The sequence below is a fragment of the Pagrus pagrus genome (genome assembly GCF_965226575.1).
Source record: "Pagrus pagrus genome assembly, chromosome: 6".
NCBI lineage: Eukaryota > Metazoa > Chordata > Actinopteri > Spariformes > Sparidae > Pagrus > Pagrus pagrus.
Genome location: NC_140190.1, coordinates 5,712,592 through 5,738,804, shown reverse-complemented (window position 1 = coordinate 5,738,804; position 26,213 = coordinate 5,712,592). Strand labels below are relative to the sequence as shown.

Here is a 26,213-nt window from a genome sequence, read left to right as displayed (position 1 = left end):
GGCAGCTAGGTGTGCCAGATAAAGGCATACACGCACCCAAACATACAAAACATTCAACCATTCACACGAAAATATGATTACCCGCACATGTGTTGTTGTTGACCTCATCAGCTGACGGTACCATTTCTGAGTTCTGCCCCTCCCCTTCCACGATACGAAGCTCCTCCTGGGAAATCCCAGAACGGGACAGTCCGACAGAGCAGGTCTCTGACTGGAACTACAAGAGAAAGGCGCAAAACAGACTGGTTAGCATCTTGAATGGTGAATCCTATATGTGCTACATATAGTAATTTTCTCTACCTTTTCATATTGCTGATCCTCAAATGAGATTTTGGCAGTGCCTGACTGCCTCACTCCTGAGCCGTAGTCGGGAGCTTCCTCATCAGCTGGAGGGAAACACAAAGCACCTTCACTTCACTCCCTCAAGAAGTCCCACGCTGCCTGCCCTTTCAAAGCCCTCCATGCCCTTTGTCTCAGTAGTGATGCTAAAGATCCGAGCCTTACCTGATATGGCCTGCACCGCCACTCGGAGGAAGCCCTTCACTTCTCCCTTCTCGCTGACGATGGCCACACGGTGGACGAGAGGAACTGGGTACAGCAGGTTACTCAGATAAACAAAAGCCCTGAACAGGAAGAAGGAGGACAGAGAGAAATGACACAAGATTAAAACCAATGAAGCTAAGGAGACGGCTCAGACTTTAACTGGACTGGACAACAGAACACAGAGCTGCAAAGCAACCAAACAGAAGCTGGGACTGCTCTTGCGATGGCCATGGCTGCCCTTTACTATCGCTTTGTTGGGGCTTGTCCTCACCATCTATAACTAATGACATTATCAGGACAATAATGGGTAACATGCAGTTAACCTTTGTATTGTACTGGTGAAAGCTTGGTGAGGTTAAGGAGCATGTGGGTAAGGGTCAACTCTGATTTTCTCAAAATACTGTAATCCAGCTCACTACTAAGCTGGAGAGCAGATGTTTTCCTCATGATTTTTATTCCTGAAATTAAGTTTCCTTTTTGTATCATCTAATGATTAAATACTACTGCACTAACATGTGCATCTTAAAGTGCCTCAATATGAAAACACTACACTACATATCAAAATGTACAGAGCCCAAAGGACCATTTGAGGCACATTGAATTTGCATTAGATTTGAAAATACTTGAGGGGTAGTGACAAAGACTAACTTTTGAGAGTATACATGTGGGAACAACTGCACTAGAAATGCTTCTCTGTCTTTTTCAATCTCTACATTTTTAGCTACAACTCTTGAGCTTGCAGTCAAGGACCACAGTGGGGGTAGACATTTAAGGGTGGAGAGTGTAAAAAAGGGGACAGGCTTATGACAAGATTGGTGAGGTGCAAAGAAGGCATGCTCAGGACAAAAAACGGGTGAACAAAAATGCTTTCAACTTCTCGACTCAAAGGAATCAAAAGCAAATGGAACAGAAATCATCATACGGCACATGGCTCAGCTTGAATAAAAAAAAAAAACTGCCAACAGCTTGATATATTGTGTGCTACACCAAAAACCAACGAATGACATCAGAAATCATAGAGCACCTCCTGGGTCGAAGTGATAATTTGTGCAAAGGAGGGGCACTGGTTCATCATCAGACGTATTCAAGTAAAAAATTGACAAAAAAGGTCAAAATGAAAAGACTTGTGCTCTGGCATGCCTAAAAGAGACAGCTGCAGTAGAAACCAGCTCTTTCATCTTGAGATTTTGAGTCTTCCTTGAACACCACTTTGCTATTTTTCATATGACTGATTTCCAGACTCGCTTGTACTTATTCAGGTTTCACAGCATGGTGAGAACATTTCACTGTGGGTTCCTGTGTTATGCAAATCAGACCTGAATATACTCCATGAGACATGTCAGTGCTTTGGCTCGTGAATAGTCTTCTTTAAAAACCGCTAGTTTGCATTTCGCCACACGTAAGTGAGACACACAACTCAAGCAGCCGTTGAGCATCAACTTTGCTTGGATTTCCATGGAAACAAGGGGAATGAACTGACCCGCCCTGAGCTGACGTAAAGGTATCGTTTTATACGTCGAATTGTAATATGCAGGAGAAGCATTTAGTCGAAGTTAATGTGAAAAAACAGCTAGCAAAGAAACAAAGAAAATCAAGCAACAGTCAAATTGGATGAGATTAAAACAAAAAAAAAACCTTGAAGCCCAGAAATGTCTACACCAGTGTCCACTCAGTGACAGGAATCTGTGTATCGGTTTGACATTTGAGAACATTTGAGAACGTTTGAGTCTCAAACATGAGACGCAGTGATGGTGACAACTGAGACAGGGAATAGAAACTAGAGTGGCTAGTTTGACTCGGTGGACTAAGCAAGCAGGAAGTGTTTAAGAAGATGGAATGAATGAAATTCCAACCATCGAAAAAAATATAAAGTTGGTTTTCAGATCACCACTGAAGCTACCCAACTGAAATGAAACAACGCAATGTTGATAATACAGGAACACTATATATTAAAGTACACATACTCACCATTAACTAGGTGCTTATTAATTGCATATTCACTCTTTATTAGTCATTAGTCACGTATTCTGCCTGACCATATTCTACAACTACTATGACATCAACTAGGCCAACAGTTTTTTCTCAATAACCTCCGAATAAGTGCTTACTGATAGTAAGTAAGGAAGTTGTTGTGCATGAGTAAGTTCATTCTCCTTCAATAACACTTCATAAATTGGTCTATGTCTGAGTTATAAGGACTTAATTTAGAGTGATTTGGACCCTATTAACATTTGTAGTCTTGTGTTTTAGTAATGTAAGAATGGACCATATTTATTAAGTGTTATTGGGGGACAATATTCTTGTGGTACCACCTTATAGGCCCATACTAAGCAAAGCATATTAAGATCATAATTCATGTACAACAACTTCCTTATTTACTATCAATAAGCAGTAATGATTACTGCTAGTAGCCGCAGAATAAGATGCTTGCTTGGATGCTAAAAATCAACGACATCATGGTGAATATGTGTACGTTAAAATAAAGTTTTACCAATATCACAACCTAAAGTTTACCTGTCGCAACTGGACAGTTCAAAGAAAAATGTAGCAGGCTAACTTTCTGTCACGCATCTGCTGCAGAAACACACATGTCCACATCACAGTGAGGACATTGTAAGGACATACTCGTGCTGTATCAGTACTGTGTTGAGCATGGTCAAGAATGTCATCTAGTTTGTGCTGACGTCTATCGAGGGACACAGACTCTGCGTCTCAGCGTGAAAGAGCTAGTTTCCTCCACCAGCATGCTCCCGAAACCTCACCAACCTTCCCACTACACTGAATAATGGTGAGCGGTCGTAAAAGGGATCCTGGCCTTCGCTGGAGCCTCGGCAGAACTCTCCCTCATCATCATCATCATCATCATCATCATCATCATCATCATCATCCTCTCCCCCGAGCTCCAAGCACGGGTCGTCCAAAAAGATATCATCGTCCAGGTCCTCCAAATCCTCCAACTCCGCCTCCTCCCCTCGACCCTCGTGCTGCGGGTCAGCCAGCTCAGTAATTTCAGAGTTGGAGAGGGTCGGGGATGGGGTGGGATCACTCATGCGCTCGCTCATGCATGTGTTGAAAATGGGGTTTCTGGTGCAGCCAGAGACATGGGAATTAGGTTAGTACAGTTGGAGAGAAAGCACACACTTGTTCAAACACAAGGAGCGGCAGAGCACCATATGGACTGGACCACAGGAGAAAACCTGCCTCTACTGTACTGTTTCAGTGGACAGCATACATGGAGAGTACAGATGGGAGAGTGCGAGACAAGGGACAACAAAGGTTGTTAGAAGTATTTCAGTGCCTTTGCTGAGAGAGCGTTTACTGTATTTTACGCCTTGATTCCTCAGGGAGTGTCTCTGTGACCTCATGTATGTGAGGTGGTTTTGTTACGTCCTCCACGCAGCCTCATATCCAACCAGGAGCATTTCAGAAGCAGGACGTCACGCCTGACTGATATTGGCGTATCAGCGTATTTCCTCATTTATCCTTGATTTACGTGCTTCTATTATACATGTAGATGATATATGCTACGTAGTTAAATGGTTTCCTTTATTTTGTCTGTTATATTTTGAAAACTGACCTGATCCACCATACTTCATCTTTTTCATTTAAATAGCTCTGTATCTGTTTTCTTACCTTTTGTCTCGGTGCTGCGGGAAAATGTTAATTTTCCCCCGAGGATGAAGTCGTACATATTTGCTTACGATCTGTTGGCTATAATTTAGATGCCAAAGTTGAAAACTGATTGATAAAATACTTCATGCTGCTACATCCAACTTCAGTTGACTGCTGATAAATCGTCTAGTCAACTAGATTTAATTAAATGTGGGGCCTTTGGCCACGTATGCCTGTATTACTCGCCTATTGTATGAGTAGGGAATCTAAATGAGCTGACAAGCAACATATTTCAAGGGGACATTTTTCAGATTACTGCCTGATCATTTTTGCTTGTCTTGCAGGCGCTGAACAGCATTAAAGGCTTGATATGCTGAATATTATGTAACAGGGCCATGTGACTGTGTAGGACCCATCTGCAAGAGGGAGATGAGAGAGAGAGCGAGAGCTTGGCAGAGAGATTGAGGAGGCTGTGTGCCAAGGTGGGAGTGAAAGAAACAGCAGGCTCTGAGTAGGAGGACTAAAGAAATCTCAAATGTTTGACGGCCGATTGTTCCCATTAAAACAGACAGGTCTGGCATCAACTGGCTTGTACCAATCATTTCCATTGATTGTCAAATCCATCCTTCAAGCTGCAAGGCCGTGTTCAGAAGAAATATATTCACACTGGCTTCCAGAGAAAAGGGACAGTTTACCGAGTTCAGTTATGAAAAGATATGGCACAGCTCACAGTTAATACATCTTGTTTGTAAGTTCTTCATACAAATACATTTTTTTTATACCGGCTGAACTGGAGATATTTGATGAAGCATTCAGAGCATAGACTGTAAACACCAGACTTCTGTATGTAATGACAGAGAGACCACAATGAAGTGGGCGGACTGCTTCATCCTGGTGTCTCCGTCATTATGGCCCATTAGTTGACCACATTCACAATATGTGGCAGTTACAGCCAACAGCCTCCCATTATCCTAAATGGACATGTATGACTAACACTGGGCCTCTGTTTGCTCACTGCTGTTGACATTTGCGTGAGTTCAGTGTGAACGTCTTCCTGTCCTCTTCTGTCTCTCTATCTGTAGCGTATAGGGACAGTGGTGTTCGGCATTTACCTGCCAACCAGGCGGAACCAGGGGAAGCGATCGTAAAAGGGGTCCCCTCCAGTCATCACATTTTCACAGTCTTCAGTGGTATTGTTGGGCACATCAGCGGCGCGATCGTACATCTCTCTCATGAGATCGAGCCTCTGCCTGCAAGAAGCAGCAACCAATTTCCACATGAAGTCATTTTGCTTAAAACAATCACAGCACGGAGTTAATGAGAAATGTTTATCCAGTGAATACTGTGCTTTGTGTGAAATGTTTCTACTGTTTATCAAAGGCTTGTGGATTAGATATAGATTTTATTTTGATTTGAGAGAATGTTTGGGCGTATTAGCCCAATACTGGCCTCGGACTATCATGTAAAGACTTGGTCCAAGTTAATGTACCTTAATTTTTCTAATGTCCAGTAGTGGGTGGCTCCATTTTTCTGATCCTGCACCTCCACGGCCACAATGGTGCGTGGGAAGTGTCGTATCTCCCTGTCCTTACTCGCCTCTGGGGGCAGCAGGTCTGGAGGCAGGGGCGAATACAGTGTGTCTGTGAGCAGCACAAACTGGAACTGGACCTGCAGGGGAACAGAAAGCATGGGGTGTGATTAGGGAGTCATGTCATGACATCAATCTGTGGATGTAAGGAGTTTATATGGCAACAACATGTAGGACCTTCTTCTTGAGCTCCACACTGATGGCATTGGCCTCTTTAAGGAAGATGGCATTCCCCCATAACAGGTCACGGAGAGAGGTGAACTGGTAACACTTCCACTTACGAAAGCTCCACACAGCCAGCTCTCTTTCCCTCTCTGTCCATTGCACTGTGGGCGCAAAGGATAAAATCAACTGAGCTGTATTTCACCACAAACACAGATATGTATATGTGTCCAATAATTTGCACTACCTTCCTCTTCTGGCTCTTCCTCTTCTTCAGGGACATCTGGGTAGTAACGGTCCACTTGTTTCTGAAGAGCCTCCAGCTTGCTCTCATAATCCTGGACAATTAATTATTGAAGGGCAATGTGAAACACATGCAAATAAAAGACACATACATCTCAAAATAACACAATTTCAGTGAGATCTAACTTTGTGTGGCACACAAAGCTGCTGCTCATTACTGTACCAGTCTTTGCTGCTCCAGTAGGTTGTTGGCCTCCTCTCTCTCTTTACGATACTGATCCTCCAACTCCTGCAGCCTGTAGGCATAAACACAAGTGAATAACACAGGTTGAAAGTGATGCACAACCTCAAAGGAAGCACTGATTTGGTTTGTCACGCCATTTACTGTGCTGGAGGCTTGTATAATGTGGCAGCTTTTAAGATTTCACTAACCAGCGATATTACAATCAATCTGCACTCTACACTTCCTTATAACAAGTAAAGTTCACCATTTCCTTAAAGTACCTCTGCTCCATTTCCTGTTTCATGTCAATGCCCTGTTTCTCCAGCAGCTCCCTCTGGGCGAAGGCCCAGTCCACAGGCTCAGCCGGGGTCTCAGCACATGGGGTCCTCTCCCTCTCAGCCCTGGCCTGCACGGGGTGGTTGAACCGGAACACGTGGCTCTTCCCGAGGATGATGCGATTTCCTTTAGGAGATTTAAAAATGTTAACGTACAAAGCCAAAAGCATACATACTATATACAGAGTGGTACCACATACATGTTGCTATCATTAGGACATAAAGAAATGTGAAATTCACAGAGCAAGAGAGCTTACTGACCTGATTTGAGGACAGTGGGCTCCGTCACTCTCTTTCCATTAACATAAGTCTCAGCTCCTTCACAGGGCTCCAGGACAACTGCTGCTCAGAAACAGAGAAGGCAAAATGAGACTGCACTTCCTGCCTGTCAATATCAAACTCTGATAAACACAACTACAAGCAAGATAAACATCACGCACTTTCTCCTGTTGGACCAGTAGCGCTGGTAAAGGTGCAGTGCTCATCCTTGATGAAGTGGCCGCTGAGGACTATGTCCTGGCGACTGCTGGCGTCTACTCGACCTACCCTAAAAACGAACAAGCGGCGATGTGATGTCAGAGCAAACAATCAAACAGTAAAGGGCGGTACAGTGAACTGAACGTGCATTTAGTAAGTAAGTAAAATCTGAAACATACAGTAGGAAAGGACGAACATCCTCCCATCCTTCAATATGACCCTACTATTATACAGTGACATGTCCGACAATATCTAACCTGGTGATCCCGTCTTTAATGTAGTACAGCAGACACTCAGACATCAGAGGATCCTCGTTGAGGTTCACCAGATGAGGCGTCTGACACAGAAGAAGAAATAATTTACTAACTGTAGTAATCAGGTGAGTAATGCACATAAATCATTTATGAACCATATGTTGTTTACAATATAACATATGCACCCACTGCACGCCAGAGAGCTGAACAACAATCTCTCCCAGTTACAAACATCAAACAATCAGCAACAGTTAAAACCATGCAGTCAAATTCACTCCCCGCAGATTCACAGCTTGAGTCTTTAATGTAGTCTCTGTTAGATGTTACAGCGCTGCGAGCCATAAATCACTGAAATGGGGGCACTGCTGTTATCTTTTCCCCCCATGTTTACACCCATTGCCGCCTTCGGGGAGCGTCTGAAGTGAGTAATGAAGTAGATTTAAGATAACACTTAATGAAAAAGAAAAAAACCCTCGACTGATCTGCCTTGGCGAGGCTCCTATTGAAGTGAGACTCAGAGCACTCAGAGAAGGAGACAGCTTTAAACACTTCACAGCTACAAACCTCGTTGGGGGAAAACAGCCCGACTGTGTCGATAAACACAGGCTGGGGCTTTCTAGGGTTATCGGAGGGCTTTGGGGTAAATAAACAAGCATTTTGGTGAATAATTCAAATGATGAGTATTAGATTACAGCAGATTTTTAGGAGAAGTCTAATATTTTCTTACCTTCTTAGGAGAGAACACACCAACTGTCCCGCCGTCTTCTCGCATTGCTACACCCATTTCTGCCAGCAGGGCCTCTCTGTGGATGGATTGTCAGACTCAGTACACCAAGCAGCTTTATGTCAAAATGCCTTAATCATGAATAAAGTTTATGTCCATACTGCACAATCCCAGTTTTTCCTACTTAAAAACTCTCAGTACTTATGAAAGAATTATGCATGTTGCTCCTGAAATCTTTTTTATGTTTCTTGGTGCAAATTATGGAGTCATTTTAACTACTCTAGAAAAACAGAATAATTAACTATTTTATAAAATATGTATATTATATTGTACTAGTATATTAATACTCCACATGTCGTGCTTTGATATTTTCTGTTGTTAGCCTGATCTCTCTCCCTTTTTTTCCCACAATTAAATGTTTATTTTGTCTCGGAGTCTTCTCTAAGAAAAAAACTAAATCTTACTGATACAACATAGTAAAAAATATTGCGTATATATTGTATATCTCACCTTTCCATCCTAATGGCTTCTGTCCTGCGAAGTTTCTCCTCCCAAGTCTCATTGAGTTCAGCAATGATTTTCTCTGTTTCCTGACATTTTGAAAAGAAAGTGTTGATTAATGTAAACACGTATTTCAAGGACAAGTCTGATGCTGGTGTTATACATTTTTCTTTTTGTCAACAAATCCAATGAAAACAAAACAAAACCAATGATGAAATGATCAAACTATCAGGTATTGTCTCTGCTGGACATACAGTATCTTATTCCTCTGTGCCACAGAGCTCCATTGTTGTCCAACGATGATTAGAAACACAACAATGAGCCACACTGTTGCACTGGTCGATATGCTCCTTAATTAAGATGAACGTGGGCACTGTAGGTTATTCTGAGTCATTCCAGACACAGTGTTTGGTCCTGCTGCCACAAACAGAGAACTAAATACATGACTGAAAATAGTCCTCAACAAATCCACCATTTAAGTTGCGTTTGTTAAAAACTGCTTTGAGCCACAGTTTAACAGTTAACCTATAGGAGCAATGACCATGAACAGCAACGCTCCCGGATTGAGTCTGGACCTCTGTTGGCCATAATTCTACTTCTCTCTCCCCTCGCTTCCTCTCATCCGTCTACTATCGATTCTCTAATACAGGCATAAAATACCCCCAAACACTAAGAGATTTATGACTATAGTGGCAAAGAATGGGTCAGTCTGGGCAAGTCAGACAGTGTCAATAAACACACTAAATATATTGCAGATTTTTGTCTTTTCATGAGATTTGTTGACAACACAAAAAATGTAGAATGTTTCCGGCCACTAACTACTGAGACGGTTATGTGAAATATGATCCGAAAATATGTAGCTTATGAGCATTGTATACATGACACTGTGTTAATGTGTGTTATCCAGTGGTCACCTTCAGCCTCTCGATGGCCTCTTCGCTTCCCGGGCTGAACATGATGCGGTCATGCAAACTGGCGATGGACCCTGCACGGCTGGACAGGGCTGAGAGAGACGGAGAGGGACTCATCCCCGTCATGGCATTAGTCACTGTGGAGAGATCATCCTTTTGATTCACAGCTTGGCCTTTATTGTTATTGTTCTTGTAATCGGAAAGGTCTGTCGGGGAGGGACGGGGGCACGGCACGGCACGTGTACAAGAAGAGGAGTTGGGGTAATCAATAACAGGGAATAAAGAAACGCAAGAAATGCAAAAAGATAAGGAAGAGAAGGGAGAATAGAAGAGAAGAGAAAAAGAAAGAAGATATGTTGCCTGAAACAACTCACAAAAAGTCACAAAGAGAAATTTAAATTGCCAGTATACAAGCGAGAGCAGCACCAGCAGAAAGCCACGCGCAGGGAGGACCAACTTAAAGGATGCAACAAAGAGGCCGTCCAGCCTAACCAAAGAAAATGCAGCTAGTACAAAAAAAAACTTCAAGCAGAGCATCATATGCAGGAACATGTCAAACTTCCTTATATTTAGTGTTCGTCTGCTATCTCAGATAATCTACTGTAGTCTGAGACAGTAATTCTATTGCTCACTCCCAATCAAGCTTTTTTAACGGCAAGAACAAATTAGTCATCATGTATGGAAAATTAATACACAGGCTAGGCCGCCCTTTGTGCAGAGACATAATGACTCATTTGTAATAGGGTCATATTTCCTGCAGAGAACATTGTGAAGCCAGAAGTCTCGATTATCATCTAAAAGCAGCAAGATGCATTTAATGCTCAGTGTGCTTCGCAAACATCAGCAATGTCAAACAAATGACTGAGAGCAGAAATCCATTTCTCTGGCAGAGAATCAGACATAGTTGTATATTTGTTTGGGTAGCTGAGGAACCTACGTCCTCATTGGACATTTTCAAATCAAAATGTATCAAAATAGTCATTTTACATCAAGTTCACTGTGTTTCATCTTGGCATTTCGGCACCTCGAGGGCCTCTGATAGAGTCTACAAAATAAAGAATAGCAACCCTGCAGCTGCTGCTATGGCAACACAGAGTAATAAATTGGGAAAGTGTATCACACCCATCCATCTGGACAGGCTGCTGCCCACCGAGATGGATCGCAGAATATTGCCTTCGGAGTGCGGTTAATGAAGTCGTGTATTATAGGAAGACAATAAAAATTCATGGCATCGAATGAGATGACTACCTCAAAAGACCCACATTATGTAAGTGCTTATACTCTCTCTGTGACTGACGGCTGCAACGTCTTATGTATGTTTTCTGTTATTGCTGCCAACAGGAGGCGATAAAGCCAGACAGAGCTGCCAGGGGAATGGGAAGCTACTGTTTCTACATCAGGGAAATCAAAGATGGGGATGAAGCATATTTTATCATGGCCTATAATCTTCCATATCGTATTGCTCTGTTTTGTTGCTTGGTGAACAATTAAGCTCCCACTAATGCCACAGCTACGAAGCCATACACAGATCTCTGCAGCACCATGACATGGCACAAACTCTGACCTGCGCTAAGTGCTAGTTATATTGCATTAACATTAGCTACGAGGCAAACTCATTCTGAGCCAATCTTATGATATTGTGGTGCTGCAGAGAACACAGAGAAGCTACTATGAAATGCTCAAAATAAGCACCGGTGATGCTAAGCTGCCACAAGAGCAAAAGCAAGAGCCAGAAAAACACACATTTCAAACCCTCTATGTCAGCACCAGTTGCTCGATATGCTGGGAGGAGAAGAGAAAGAGTGACAGAGAGAGAAAGAGAGAGTAAGACAGCGTAACACCTTTAGATAAAAATGTTAATGGATTTGAAAATTCCCTAGGTATTTGCTGAACACCTGAGCGCAGCCACCGACATAAATAAACATCAATACGGCTTCGCTGCTCTCAGGACATAATACATAACTTTGCATTTTAATTTCTGCTGACATTTTTCTGTCATCTTTCAAATGTTGTCAATAAATGGCTTTTTGAGTTTAGCCACGACAAAAGAAAAAACACATTTTGTAACAAATGTGAAGATGCAGTGAAGAAGAGGACAAGATGCATTCACTGTTTGTTGTTGGCCTGTGTCGATAGCATCTTTTCATTACACCCCTCATGCCTGGTAAATGCCTACGCTTTTCAACTCCACACCTCCAGTCTGTAAAGCAGACTTTTTATTAAATGCTCATATTAGCTATCTTGCTCTAAATCTTAGCTTCAGAGGCTAATGCCTGAAACCCCGCCCACACTGTTTCCAGTTCTGCCTGTGTTATTTTCGGCCACGACAGGAGAGTAAACTGCACTCTGTCCATTCTGGTCTCATTGCAGTCTAAAGGTAATCAGTATTTGTCCATCTCCATTCACGTCTTCCCATTGATTTCTCTGCACTGGCCTTTAAACTGCTCCACGCTCTGTCTAAATGTACATTAACACACACACTGCTGTGAGGGGGACTGTGTGGGCTGAAGTGAGGCTGACAGTGTGTCATTGAGAATAGTTTCCACGCTAACAAAAGGATCTATAAAATCTGAAATTTGAAAAATAAACATAAGATAGCACTTAAACCCAATAAATGGTCCCTTACTCTCAATGATGTCACCCAGGCCCTGGGCATAGAGGAGATCTTTCAGACGAGACACCTCCTCCTTCAGCTCACGCACCAATCGATTGTTGGGATCCTCGTTGATCACAGCGTTACAGCGAATCTGTTTGGCGCGATCTGCGTACCTGTTGGTATAAGGGAGGGATCACTGGGTTTGCTGACTCAGGTGAGGGACGAGACAAAAAGGCACACACACATATTCCCCATCACCCCGCCCGACATCACACATCCACACGATTCTGCAGTTACGAGCGGTTACGAGTACTGTTACTCGTGAAGGGTGTTTGAAGTGTGAAACTGATGCAAGCCTCTGAGGTAAAACGTGTATTACACAACACGTTGGTGTCGCCGGCATCAGCGTCCTTCAAACTGCATGCAGCAGCTGTGTGGGAGGAAAAAGATGCAGCAGAGGAGAGGAGGTGTCGTCGGCTCTCTACCTGAGTGTGCTGAGGGTCTCATCGTAGTTGATGTCAGCCGGACTCAGAGCGGCAACCATCGCGGTGCGCGAATTCCCCCCTGACACGATCAAGAAAAACACTTCAGTTTGTCGAGAACTAATGGATCGGTAAGAAATACTGGCTTCTAATTCAAAAAAAAAAAATATTGTTCTCATACCCAAATTTTCTCTCAGTAGCCAGGTCAGAACTGAATCTCTGTAGGGGATGTGGCTTTCAACTTTCTTCTTCTTTTTATTCTGTGTGTTCAATTAGAAACACAAAATTAAAATCAATGTATTTAATGACATTAATATGAACAAAAACAATAAATAAATGAATTTAATAAATTACCTTATTTGATCCAGAATCCTAAAATGAAGTAGACAATAAAATTAACACATTTATCCCACACAAAATCTGCTTTATCTTATTATGCAACAATGCAGAGACAGTACGTACCACTTCTGCTAGGGCGGAGATGACTTTCCCCAGTGTAGTTAGAGATTTGTTGATATTTGCTCCTTCCTGTGATAGAGCAAGAAGCAGAGAAGGATATTTACATTGAATGTACATACACTGACGAACTGCTTGAATATGGATTTAGTCATAACGATCCGTTCCCATATAGGTAACAAAATGTGTTTTTGTTTGAATATTCAAGATGCAGTTGAGGGAAACGTTTCACCTTAAGCCTGGTCCCTTTGGCTCCAGTAGAATCTGCCCTCTCACTGCCAGCGAGATCCACCAGACTGATTTTGCTGACCTGCAACAAAAAAACAACAAATAAACTGCAACATATTTACTGACAACAAAAAAAAGCTAAAGCTATCGATCTTATCTGGGGACGGTTTCATTAAAAAACAACAACTTTACAACGTTACCTTGTCATTACAATACGACCTTCAAGCGATCATTGATTTCCAATTTACGACAAGATTTAAATCAGGTTCATCAATCAGCTCATAGACGAGCGGAAGCAGCAGCTCAATGTTAAACAGGTTCGCTGATGTGATAAAACTCTACCTTCTCGGAGGTGTTATCAGACTCAGCATCATGGCGTTTCTGAGTGAATATGATGTTAAAGACGGCATGTGAGCGACTGCTCGTCTCATTCATGTTGGTGGCAGCCACAGTCCTGCACAGACAGACAGTGAATACATGTTTGTCAGTTTGTGCAGCAAAGGAGGATGTTTCTCTTATAATAACAGAGCAAATAAGGTCAAGAAAATCAAGAAATCAAGAAAAATAATTAAAGGTGCAAATAATAGATACAATCACCACTTTATCTGATATGTGTCCGATGTATTTATGGCGTTTAATTCAGGCCTGATGGATGATGTGTGAATGAATGAAGAGCTCCATCACCTGGCCTTGTTGCCGGAGTCCATCAGGTCCTGGATGTCATTGTAGGAGGTGACAGCCAGCTTGGACAGATCCTCCACATAAGGTCCCATCAGAGGATGTTCTCGAACACGCAGGTTCCCTTTGTTTTTGGGGTTCAACAAGTCCCGCACACGCTCACAGTAGATTTCCATGTAGCTTACCTGTTCAGATTCATAACATCAGCTTGAACATTCATAACAGGTGTGGAGCTCAAGTATACTGCACATACAGTGAACATGTATTTGTATTATTTGCATTAGTAGTATTAGTAGCTCAGTAGTAATGAGCTAGTAGCTAAATCTGGTACTTTACATCTCTTCTCTTTGTGTGAGATTAGTGATTTTTGAAAATGGACCCTGAGTAATACATTGAATAGATAAAACTATAAATATATATATAACTTACCTCCACAGAATAAGCCTTGCTGTTGTCTACATTGTCATTGATCTTTGTGAAAAGATCTTCACACAACTGGAAGAAGAAAAATAATTACTTCCATGATTGTTGCATCTGAGAAAAATCTAAAATTTATTTTCATTTCCTTTGTTATGAGCACTGGTTAAGTAATCATGTGAAGTGTGTACCAGGGGAATGATTCCTTGTTGATCCTTGACATCCTGTTTCCCCATCATGGTGTAGGACTTGCCAGCGCCTGTCTGGCCATAAGCAAAGATGCAGACATTGTAGCCCTCGAAAGCGTGCAGCAACATTTCCTCTCCGATGTCTTTGTACACTCGCATCTGAGAGGCATAATTGACGTCCGCGGGCTGTGGGACAGAGATCAATAATCAGCCACTTCCTAAACTTTCTCACAAACCTGTCAAAGGCAGCATAATGGGATCCACAAATGATGCAAATCATGTGTGTCTCTGTTGGGACGTCTGCACAACATTTGCACTGTGGGAGTGCAGAAAGACTTACCGAGGTGTGGGACCAGTAGGAGTAATCAAAGTTGAAGCTCTTGTTGTCTTTGGCCTGCTTGGGGTTGATGATGGCTGAAAGACAGGACAAGGAACACGGGTCAGGGGGAGGGTGAGAGCCGCCCACGTGAAACTGTATCTGAGCTGTCGTGTCATGTTGTGCTAATAGAGCTGCGGACGGCCTTCGTCGCCTTCCTGTGTACCAGCAGAACATCTCTGTGCAGGAAGTTACGAGTTTGATTTCAAATTTCAAGGTGACACATTATGAATCAAACCCTAAACATGAAAAACCTGTCAGCATATGTAAGCATCTGAGCGACTAGCACATATTATCAAAAAGAACAAGCCCGCCTGTGGTCCTGTGAGGCTGCGACACTCGTTACACACCACCTTAAAAAAAGACAATTTTGCCGTTCTTTCTTCCTACGTTCAAAAGTACACTTTGGCCAGACGGTGGTGCCGCATTTAAAGGCCGTGTCGTTACTTTCAAGGTTCGTATCAGTGGCCATTTTAGGAGCGCTCAGACTCAGCTTGTCAGGCTCAGCTCATCTTTCAACGGGTGTCCGTTTAGTAGCGAACACATCATCGGTCTACTCGAACAGGAAAATACCTATTCCCCTCAGACATGACTCATTTTCAACTAAATCAACATGGTGTGCCCTTCTTATTGACAATAATATTCTGGTCCTCCAGACTTACCTCCCCCGCATGACCAGGGATGACTCAAGCAAATCTTCGTAGTTAAATTATAATCCCAAATCAAATCATTTCCTCCTGACAGCTCACCTAACTTGATATTTGATATTTCTGGTCCGTGACCCTTTACAGACAAAACTCAATTCTTCTTCTGGTTCACTTCACTTGTAAGTTGTGTTATTCCCATTGAGGTCGACCATTATTAACCTTTTTAGTGTAGCTGACAGGGCTTGTTTGCAGTATATGTTTTTGAAAGGGGATCATAATTGCTTCTTTCAGAACAATGCCTAAACCAAACAACACATGACTTTTATATCTATTAATTATTTACATTTTATAACTTTCTTTTATGTCCAGACTCCAAGACAACTGAGCAACATGAACGAATAAAAAAAAAAGATTACTCTCATAAACACGTACCCTCTATGCGATGGGACGCTGGGGCCTAACTGTCTGTTCATTCTCCTCATGATTTAGAAAAGGCATGTACAATTACACTTCACATTGTGTAGTTTAAGGCAAAAATATACTGTAAATACAAATTACTCTTGTTTCTTTTCTCAAGGCATCCATCATACTCAAGCACTGAAATCAAAGGGAATTTCTTGTGAATACTACTGCGCTTGGTGGCGTGCCCACTGCCCACCCAAGAACAACATATCTGGTGTGGTCTGCTGATGCCAGCTATGAAAACGCTTCCTCCCTGCTTCCAGAGCTCCAGACACCATTTTCTCTACTAATGCAGATACGGTCGATAACAGAGGAAAGGGCCCTGGGCTAAGTACACTCTCAAGTAAGTGTACACACTGTTATTTCCTCTCTACGCTGCTACTGTATTTCCAGCTATGAAATATAGGCCAGTGTGCCTCACTTAGGGTTCAGGTTTCAGACCCATTCCTGACCATGACACGGAGATGAGGCATGACGTGTCCAGGTACTCTGGACGATGGCCAAAAATGTGCGTAGGGGCACTACAGATATACTACAGCTTACACGCAGTGCTCTCTTTCATAGTTATCCAAGTAGTGTCCTCTGCACTTAATGATAATTGTCATAAAATACATGAGGTTTGCTGCTAACCACAGCTATAAAAATAAATTTTATTAATCAGCTAAAAATGTCCACGCTGCTCATTTCCGCTACTGTGCACCGTCTCCTGCCACAAATGGTCCTCCGCAATAATGTGTCATGATGACATCACTAGAAATTCCTGTTAGACCTAAATATCTCAGGATTAGAGAGACAACTAACATTAACGAAATTAAATTAATCCCTCCAACCATCGCATTTTGTCTGTCAGACATAGGGTGGAGTTCACCTTCGTTACCTGTTCAACTTAACTTTGGTGACGTTAGCCCATACAAGGCCAGACTGCTCCCATATTACAACATATAGTAAAGATAACATCAGATAAGATGAGAAAAGATAAACCACAGAAAATGTATATCAGTGTGCTGATGCTGCTCACAGTATCTTGTAAAACACAACTACCTTCTGTAGTGCTTTGTTTTAATTCTGTATCACTTCTGCATTAACACGCATCCCCGCCACAAAGAAAATGGCTGTTTAAGAGCACCCTGTGAAAAGCTTCTACACACGCGTGTGTAAAAATCTGGATTCCATCAAATAAATCAAATTCACCAAACCCCTAAAATGAAAAATACATCAAGATCTGACTATAACACCGAAGCAGAGCTCCTGCAGCACGACATCCTCTCATTGCCTACTCATCTCTGATTGTGGCATGATTCATACAAGACAACCCCCTCCCTAAATGCACACACACACCGGAAAGAGAAGCGCCTTGCTCTCAGAGAAGATAATTACTTCAGAGTGGCAGTGATTGGCAGCATATATGAGTGTCACGGTGAAACGTGGGGCAGGGCTGCCTACTAAGAGTGAAGTCAGTAGCTTGGATGACGTTGACAGAGGTCACAGCTTGCGTGTCAGAGTAATCTCCACCTGGGGCCAGATTCAGCAGCATTTTCAGTACACGAAGCACGTCCTCCATCTTCATCGTACTCCCCTTTATTACCTGTCTGCTCTTTTTCTGATGGAAACGCTTTTAATTACCAGCTGTTTACAGATGACGCTGCGTCTGGAAGTCACGTCATGGAAGGCAAAGTTTATTAGACGAGATACAACAGCAGCCCATTTTTCTTCCCACAAACCTCGTTACCAGAGGTGGTCAGGAGTTCACCGTGAGTGATGCCAACAACTAAAGTAATTTATCCTAATTATAGTGGATATGATTTATTTTCATTTTAGTTATCATGCATCGTATTTTCAGCATCCTTTTACGAGACATTCCATGTTTATCTTTGTCACAGCTGCCAGGTCTTCAATAATTGTTACTGAGTGATGCTGGTCCGACTGTTACGGGTGACCTGCCCCAGTCAATAGGAGAGGAAATGTGGCTGCGTCAGCAGGTCTGGCAGAGGGGATGTGAACCCACTGACAGAGACTGGAGGAGAGCCACATAGATGCTATATTCAGCAGCAGCACTGTGTGTGGGTGGTATGTTGTCTACTGCTTTATGCTGGACTTGTATCCGAGTTTACTTTATTTTAGCACTGCAGCAGTCTATGTTGAGCCAAAATTAGCATTATAGAGCAGTAAACATTATGCTAATAGGGTCTTTAGATGTGCTGAAATTTAAATGAAGCACCAGAAAGCTCAGTTTTCCCTGAAATACATTTAACTTGTTTGAATTTAATATAAGACATATTTTGAGTCAGTCCAGAGGTAATTTTTTCTACAAGTATTTTGCTGCAATACAATAAAAATCTATCCACCAAGTCTATGCACCCAGTAGGCTTCTGAAGAGAGGCCTATGTTTCCTTCAGGTCTGTCCCCTGCATCTTAATTAAGGTCAGCGTGGGAGGGAAGAGCTCTCAAACAACAAGATTACTGCCATTCTCCAGCTTTGTGGGAACTGGGCTATTGACCCACACATGAGTGTCAGAGAGCACAAAGCAGCGAGCGAGACGCACACAAAAAAACTCCACAACTCCTTCTTTTTCTTCCTTCCCTCAGCCCAGACTACAAAAAGACAAGGGGGCATTTATACCCGCCTCTGTACCCCCTCCAGACACTGCAACCAATGGGCTTTTTCATGACATCAGTCTGCTCACATCCTCCAGTTCACATCCAGAGCTATTGACTCGGTTTGGAAGAGAACGATCTGCTCTGCTGAAAGACCTGCAGCCTCACTGAAAGCGGCTTTGTGGTCTGTGTGGGTCTAACTATCAAGAGGCTGTCTAGCACTGCTGACATAATGCTAAACTCAGTCTAATCTCTGGATTTGAAGGTAGATTGATATACAGAATCAGGATTTAGGCCTGATTAAAATCCTTTCACACGGCCTGTGAGGAGGGGCTTCCTTACAGTAAGTTAAAATCAAACCAAAGCACAAGAACTCCTACGTTTAACTGCATGTAGGTCGGATTAGACTCTCGTGTTACTAACATAAGTTGTCATAAGCATGTCTTATTTTACTGTAATTGATAAATCAGAAAATAATGCATTTCTGAAAATACAAACAAACGCCAGAAGCAGCCAAGTGCATGGAATATTTTTGCAGTCAGTTTCGGCTCGTCATCTTTTTACAGAAGAGTGAGCTGCGGTATATGTGATACACAGCCTGCGGTGCCTTGACAGCATGACTGATGCTGTAGACTGTTGAAAGAGCCACAGTGCACTTCGTACTGCAAAACTACTATATTGGTTTCTAAATATATTAGAGAAGGGTAGTGAATGATGCAGTGAATAAGCGGGAACTGTCCAAATTAGCATCAAGTAAAAAACAAGCAGACACCAAACTGATTATCATCGTAGTGTTGGCAAGTCACAGGTACTAACATGGCAAACTTGCTTAATTAAAAACAAAAAATAGGCTATAGATAAACCCGAACAGGACGTCTCCAAGGGCATCTCAGCGCTATCCACACTGTAAATATATTCCCTGCGGATTACAGTGCCTCTGATCTAAGTTTACACTGCTAAAGGGGACACTGCTGACAGCAAAATACTCACTGTCCACTGCTGTAGGGCTCTGTGCCCGAGGTAATAACACCAATCTTACTGTAGGTTTCACTAAAATGTAGTCACCATCAGGCTGTGAAACCTTTAAAAGGGTGTCCAAAAAAAGGAACAATTCATTTGAGACTTTTTTAAAGAAATGTGTTTAGTCTAGCAGGGAAGAACATCACAAAATGCAAAAGAAATCACACAGTTAAAATATGACAGCCTAAAAAAAGACGCCCAGCTTGCTGTCTAGTCACCCATGACATGAGGAAGGGGGGGGGGCTGGTGGCTAAATTAGGCCAAACGGTAAATATTTCAGGACGCCTCATCCATTATTGACAAACGGCTTTACCTTGCTAAGCAGACTACATATCGAGTATCTTTCCAGTCTCATCTCAACCGGTCCTCACGCTGTGCACTGTATAACCCGAGGAATGTGGACTGCTCTGAACTATGCTGAGAAAACTTACAACACCTGTCAACAAAAACAAATACAGGAGATTTTGCTGGAAACAACTCTAGTTAGATACAAGTACACAATAAGTGACAAGTTTATATGAGTTAATTTAGATGTGCAAAATCATTCTGCTTCTTCCAGATGCATTTGCCATTATCGTGCACATTTCATACTTGCACTGTTGGCAGCTTTGAATAGAGAAATCAATTATAAAATGTTGACCAAGGAGACATTTTTTAATCTGGTTTAATCTGGCCACATAAACACATAACAGGCCTTGTCCTAAATAAATATCAGGTCAAATATGCAGGAGATTATGTCACCTACAGCATGATGTTCGAGAGATTTCATCTCGACAACCGGGCTACAGCTCGCTCTATTAAGTGACTGAAAAATGGACTCGATAGTGATTAGACAGTCATCATTCTTGCAGACAAGCTCAACGGGGTGACATTTCTCTGTAGACAGATTCAAATTTATCTCCTACAGTATCTCAATAACCTGCCTCTGAAATTAAAGATGACTCTAAATTGATTTTCTGCTGATATCACATCTTAGAATAGATTAGGGCTGGGCGATGTGGCCCTAAAATAACATTGCAATAATTCTAGGCTATATTGTGATACACGATATAGCCTAAAAAGCTGGATTTAATGACTAAATGGGTAAAGAGAAGTATTAGAACAAGTAAAACAGTCTGGTAAATTCAGAAAATTGCATCATTTTACTGTAATGCAGCCTTTAAAACCAGCAAAAGACTTACGCCATATCATACGTAACGATATCCAAAATCTAAGATGATCGGTTCATATCACGATAACGATCGACTGCCCAGCCCTAAACGGTTCTTGCTTGTTCACAGATTTGCAGAGTCACCACTGGTGCTATGCAGGGGGAATTTTAATTTTCAGTTATCACCTTCACAAGGGGGGAAAAAGGTCAAGGTCAGAGAAGCCTGAGCCCATTACTCCTGGTTGAAGAATATATTAAACAGAAGACTGAATACACAGTCATAAAACACATGAAGTACACAGAACGCACATCCTGCAGGTGAATTGTAGCTCTTGTTAGTAGCCTACTTACTGGTGGTGTTTCCAGTCATCTGAATGATGCATTTGCTTTCTTTTCCGATCTCCCTTGAATTGAAGGGGCGGACTCGCACCGCCACCTTCACAGAGGCCCCTGCCATGGTGCTGTCTTCCTAGCACCTCGGGGTGCCTTCGTTAGTGCCCAGGTGTAAGGGCCCTGCAGGTCTGTAGGGGGAAGCAGATAGTGAATTAGAGCCTGAGCGATATACCAGTTGGCCGATGTTATCGACTAGCCTATCACAGATTTATAGGTATCGGCGTATATGTTGTCTGACGCGCACCGATATGAAAACTTTAAAGCAGTAAAACGAAGCTTGTGATAATTTCCAGTTATTAAATTCCAACTGAAGTTTACTGTTCCAGCTCGCTGATTTCATTTGGGACGATAGAGTTACCTGTTGAGCTGTAAAATATCCTGCCTCTGTTAGATTTGTTGATCACAAGTGTTTAATAACCAGCCGAAATATTGATATTGGAATTTTATATCATATTGTTGTCGGCATCAGCCCCAAAAATCCTAGATAACAGTTTTCTCAGTACGTAAATGCAACGCTGCAATAGACTTATCCACCTTTCTGGCATGTGTTATATTAGGATGTAGTGTAAGAAAACTGACCCTTCTCTATTTCTTTTTTTTTCCATTTGTGTTAAAAATTGTAAGAGCCGAATATTACACCTTATGGTTGACGTGATCGGCACAATAGAAAAGGGTAGGGCTGCGGAGCTGAAACATGAAAAGACCATGCATGGTCAGCTGCAGCCAAGGGGAGATGGATAATACAGCCAGCAGTGACAAAAGAAGTGCAGCAGCAGCTAAATGTCAGGCTATTTCCCTGGATGACAATGGCACTGAAACCAGCCACAAATCCAGGCTCTGGCTCCATTCAGCAGCTCTGTTTCATTAAAAAACTCGCAACTCGTCATACTGCTCCAAAAAGACTAAACGTGAACATCAAATCACTGTTGGGTGTGTGTTGTGGGTGTATCAAGAGCCAGCATGACTCATCATCCGTGCCGATCAAATTACAACGATTTAATGTTTTCATCAATATGCTTTAAGAGTGAGCGATATGATACGATTATCTTTCACTGCATGTCTCAGGTCTAACTGCACGTATTATACGACTATCATAATTTATAGCATATTAATAAGGGGAGAGGCGTATTTTCTTGAACCAAATATACGCCCAAGATTTGGGATAATTTCGATAGTCAGACTACGTTTCTATGGTTTTGTGACTCAGATGTCTGTCATCATAATTGAGCGTTGTAAATTTGCTGTGTCACCCCGCTTCCTGGTACATCCTCTACAGCTGGCACCTAACAGAGTCATTTGTGAGATGTATGCGAGCAGCTGTGGGGGAAAACAGTATTTAATTTTCTACCAACCGTGCTGTTCATTGGGAAGGGGGGGGGAGAAAAAAATAGGATTTATGCATAAAATAGCCTGAAAAACATCAGAGATTCAACGTCAAACTCGAGATTTGTTTTGATGATCTGAAATGAAGTGATGAAGTTGAGACTCAGGTGCTTACAGCGCATCTTGTGTGCAACATAATATCTCATATAAAGGAGATAAATGTTTAAAAAACAGCACTTGAAGTTCTGGTGAATGTAAATCTGTTCAAGTCCCCTTCAACATCCATGACTATAATCTTCTCCTACAGACCAATCAGCTGATGATGCAGCTCAGCTGGGCGGCCACCATTTTCCCAGTGACAAAGGCTCATGTCATAAATACCATGCTGGTGTGTACTATATCTGACAGCTTGATACAATTTCACCTTATCTCTCATTTTAACAAAAATACATTTTAAAGATTTCATTGTTGTTGTATTTTTAAGCGTGACAGTAAAGCCACACACACACATACACACACACGCACACACACACACACACACACAGGTCAACACTAGCTTTAAGGCCCATATTATCAGCCTAAAAATCGCTAATTCATTGCAGAAATCAACTGAATACTTCCTGCGTCATTTTCACAGCTTATGCCACAAAATGTCTTCAAATTAACAGCCTCGTTGTTGCCTTTCCCTCACTGACAGGGGCATGCGTGCCTGTATCCCTTCTCGCAAAAATAAAACCACATTTTAATCGCACGATAAGCAACATAATAACACGACAGCACACGTTACGTTTCTGTGTCATAAAGCAGCTTTAATGTCACTCTTGTCTCTTTATCTTTTCCGACGTTGGCAGCCTCTTCAATGGCCGCACCCTATGCCCATCTCTTCCCAGGAGATTTAACACTAAGTAAATAAAGACTGCCTCATTAAAACTGCATTACCTGTTAAATTAAAAAAAAAGAATAATAATACAGAAATAAAAAACCTACCTCCGCAGTGCTGGTCACGTCTCGCTCCCCGTGTGCAGACTGTGTTTGTCGTGCTTTATTATCCTCCTCCAGGTCTGACAGACACCAGCTACCAGCCTCTCCTCTCCATGAACGCGGCTCCGGCTGAGCTCACCGAGCGCCGACAGCGTCTCGCACCCGCCAAGCCCACCCCCCTGTGCCGTGCCCTGCCTCGCCTCGCCTCGGCAGAAATGTGACCCCTGGTCGGTTGTGTGTTTGTTTGGGGTTGTTTTTTTTGGGATGGCCGGCCGCTTCTTCACACCCCACAGCGGTCAAAATGGCTCTCTCTCGCCTCCCTGTCTCTGGTAAGGATGCTCGAGCTCCACTGAGCCGGTGACATCACCACCGAGGGAGGTAACAGCATCAATGCAGTAGTGGGAAGAGGGAGGAGGAGGAGGAGGAGGGAGGGAGAGAGAGGAGGGGAGGAGGAGGAGGGATGGAGGATGGAGGGTGGGGAGGGATATTAGTATCCTTGAAACACCTCATATAAAGACTGCTGTTGTGTTTCATTCAAAGTTAAAAAAACAGTAAATATAGTGATACAGCAATATTTTTCCCTCTGAGGGGTTAAAGTTGACCTCAGGGATTGTTTTTTTGAAGGCAGCACACAAGAGGAGAATGAAATGATTGTGTGAAAAGGGTTTAGTAGGTCAGGCCAGGGACATCAAGCTGAGAGGAGACACAGTGTGTCTCTGCACCATGGAAACCGCCTGTTCACCGAGGCACACAATAAACCAGCTCAGGGCACAGCGACGGGAAAATATGTAGTTACGATAATATAACAGTGTTGTTTGCTTCTGTAAATGTGCTGCTCCTGTGTGGGGCCTCTTCCCGGAGTAATGTGGTTCACTGCATTGCAGTTTAGAGGTTTTTTGTGCGCCCGCACCCCCGTCTACTGCAGCAAAACACTCAAAACTTAAATGGTTAGGCACACAAAACGTAATGGTCCTCTTCACGGCTTTCACACATTTTGACTGGTCACAGCAGGAAAAGGATAGGTGTTAACTTTAAAGGTGCACTATGTAGAGTTTTTAGAAGAGAAAGATCTTCATTAACTGATATTTTTCATGACTGAATACACAAACTCTCTTTGTTTCCATGATTGAATAAGCTGAATAAACAAACTGACCTTAAAGGACAACACAAATGTTTATATGTGGCGGACCCTGCCACCTTTCTCGCTTCAAACAGTGTTCTGGGGACCTTATTTTCCATTTTTGAGTTTGTATTATTACCTCATTAATGTTGTAAATATTAAAATGATGTGCTTAAATTTCCTCTCCGAAACTACGTAGTGCCCCTTTAATGATGGCTCTCTTTATTCAAGTGTCCCACCTTGAGACCTTTAGACTGAAGTAATGTAATTCAGCTGTCTATTGTCATGTGAGTCACCTGAAGCTTAAAGGGTAACTCCACCAGTTTTACACATTAAAGTGTGTTTACAGGTCTCGGGGGGAGAAGCTGCATGTAATCTGATAAATCGACTAAATTGCATTGTGGGTAATGTAGGCGCCAGGTTCTCTGTACTGGAAATAAAAATAAGAAATAATAATACATAGAAATAAAAAGAAAATGAATGATGATTTGTCATTATGTTTTTCTGCTGCCATCTCTGAGGTCACTGAGTTTTGATGTAATAATAATGGTAACTTTATGTGTAAAGCACTTTTTCAAAAAAACTACAGTCCTGGCAGGGCCATCGTTAATGACACAAGTTAAAATGTATGCTGTGAAAATGTTTATTTTTCTGAATTAATGGATTTATCAACCTAGGAGGGTTTGACGATTAGAAATGTAATACACTGTAGGTGTTTTATAGACAGAACTGAGTAATTTTACACTGAATATTTGTTAAGTTGACATATTTAGACAAGTAAATAAAAAAAATCAGGTTCTTTTTTTATGCTGTAATCAGTATTGAAGGCACTATTGTTTAATCATTGTGTTTTCATCACCTTAGAACGAGCCTTTTGTATCTACAGAGGGAGCAGATCCGCCATGTTGCAGTGTCATGTTTCTACAGTAGCCCAGAACGGACAAACCAAGCACAAGTTTTTCACATTTTTAACTGCCCTCGTGGGGACGGTGAGAAGAAGGATGTTTAGTTGGTTGCAATCTGCAACCTCACAGCTATTGATGCCACTGAATCCTTCATGCTGGATCTTCAAGCATCAGCATATGTTGAATTTATACAAAGTAAACTGGCTCTTAGTGTTAAAGATGACTTGAAACAGATTTGTATTGCTTGTAACAAAATGGCATTTTCTTAAAAGATAAATCGCATCAACTTATAACAGAACGGATATAAATATATAAATATATGTAGTTCAGCTTGTGTAAACGTTAGATCTAAAAATAATTGAGTGTAAACAGACAGAGATGAAGTGCAACGCCTGAGGAGATGTTCTTGGAGTGAAGCTCTCAGACAGTCATTGAGCTGATTGGAGGAGAGATGAGAGGACCGGGGCCTAATAATGTCAACGTGTCCTTGTGCAAAGGGACCTGACCCGCACATTATAGGATGGTAATGGTTCGGTGGCTATAAAAGGTTGTTGCCGTCGGATCGATACATTTTCATTTCCTTATCTCCTTTTCCTTGCTGCATAGATTCTGCCAATCAGCTG

At 42.2% G+C, this 26,213-nt stretch overlaps 1 protein-coding gene across 20 annotated transcripts in view; it reads right to left on the bottom strand.

Annotated features, from left to right (window-relative positions):
* kif1aa (kinesin family member 1Aa) overlaps positions 1-23,921 on the bottom strand; it is a 37,802-nt gene extending 13,881 nt beyond the window's left edge. For 4 of the 20 annotated variants that reach the window (XM_084355719.1, XM_084355732.1, XM_084355733.1 and 1 more), the window contains exons 1-30: positions 23,572-23,921; positions 21,220-21,389; positions 14,959-15,032; positions 14,622-14,804; positions 14,443-14,508; positions 14,020-14,198; positions 13,678-13,789; positions 13,340-13,417; positions 13,114-13,179; positions 13,006-13,023; positions 12,833-12,911; positions 12,655-12,733; positions 12,200-12,342; positions 11,317-11,355; positions 9,577-9,779; positions 8,672-8,751; positions 8,165-8,240; positions 7,441-7,520; positions 7,147-7,253; positions 6,968-7,048; positions 6,653-6,833; positions 6,372-6,444; positions 6,153-6,243; positions 5,921-6,069; positions 5,645-5,823; positions 5,268-5,405; positions 3,310-3,627; positions 505-623; positions 301-407; positions 82-217 (exon numbers count right to left, since the gene is read on the bottom strand). In XM_084355719.1, the coding sequence (XP_084211845.1) occupies positions 82-217; positions 301-407; positions 505-623; positions 3,310-3,627; positions 5,268-5,405; positions 5,645-5,823; positions 5,921-6,069; positions 6,153-6,243; positions 6,372-6,444; positions 6,653-6,833; positions 6,968-7,048; positions 7,147-7,253; positions 7,441-7,520; positions 8,165-8,240; positions 8,672-8,751; positions 9,577-9,779; positions 11,317-11,355; positions 12,200-12,342; positions 12,655-12,733; positions 12,833-12,911; positions 13,006-13,023; positions 13,114-13,179; positions 13,340-13,417; positions 13,678-13,789; positions 14,020-14,198; positions 14,443-14,508; positions 14,622-14,804; positions 14,959-15,032; positions 21,220-21,325 (3,340 nt within the window). In that variant the 5' untranslated portion in view covers positions 21,326-21,389; positions 23,572-23,921. The remainder of the gene's footprint in view (positions 1-81; positions 218-300; positions 408-504; positions 624-3,309; positions 3,628-5,267; positions 5,406-5,644; positions 5,824-5,920; positions 6,070-6,152; positions 6,244-6,371; positions 6,445-6,652; positions 6,834-6,967; positions 7,049-7,146; positions 7,254-7,440; positions 7,521-8,164; positions 8,241-8,671; positions 8,752-9,576; positions 9,780-11,316; positions 11,356-12,199; positions 12,343-12,654; positions 12,734-12,832; positions 12,912-13,005; positions 13,024-13,113; positions 13,180-13,339; positions 13,418-13,677; positions 13,790-14,019; positions 14,199-14,442; positions 14,509-14,621; positions 14,805-14,958; positions 15,033-21,219; positions 21,390-23,571) is intronic. The other 16 variants (XM_084355730.1, XM_084355734.1, XM_084355735.1 and 13 more) reach the window with 9 other exon arrangements.
* Between the last annotated feature and the right edge of the window lie 2,292 nt (positions 23,922-26,213).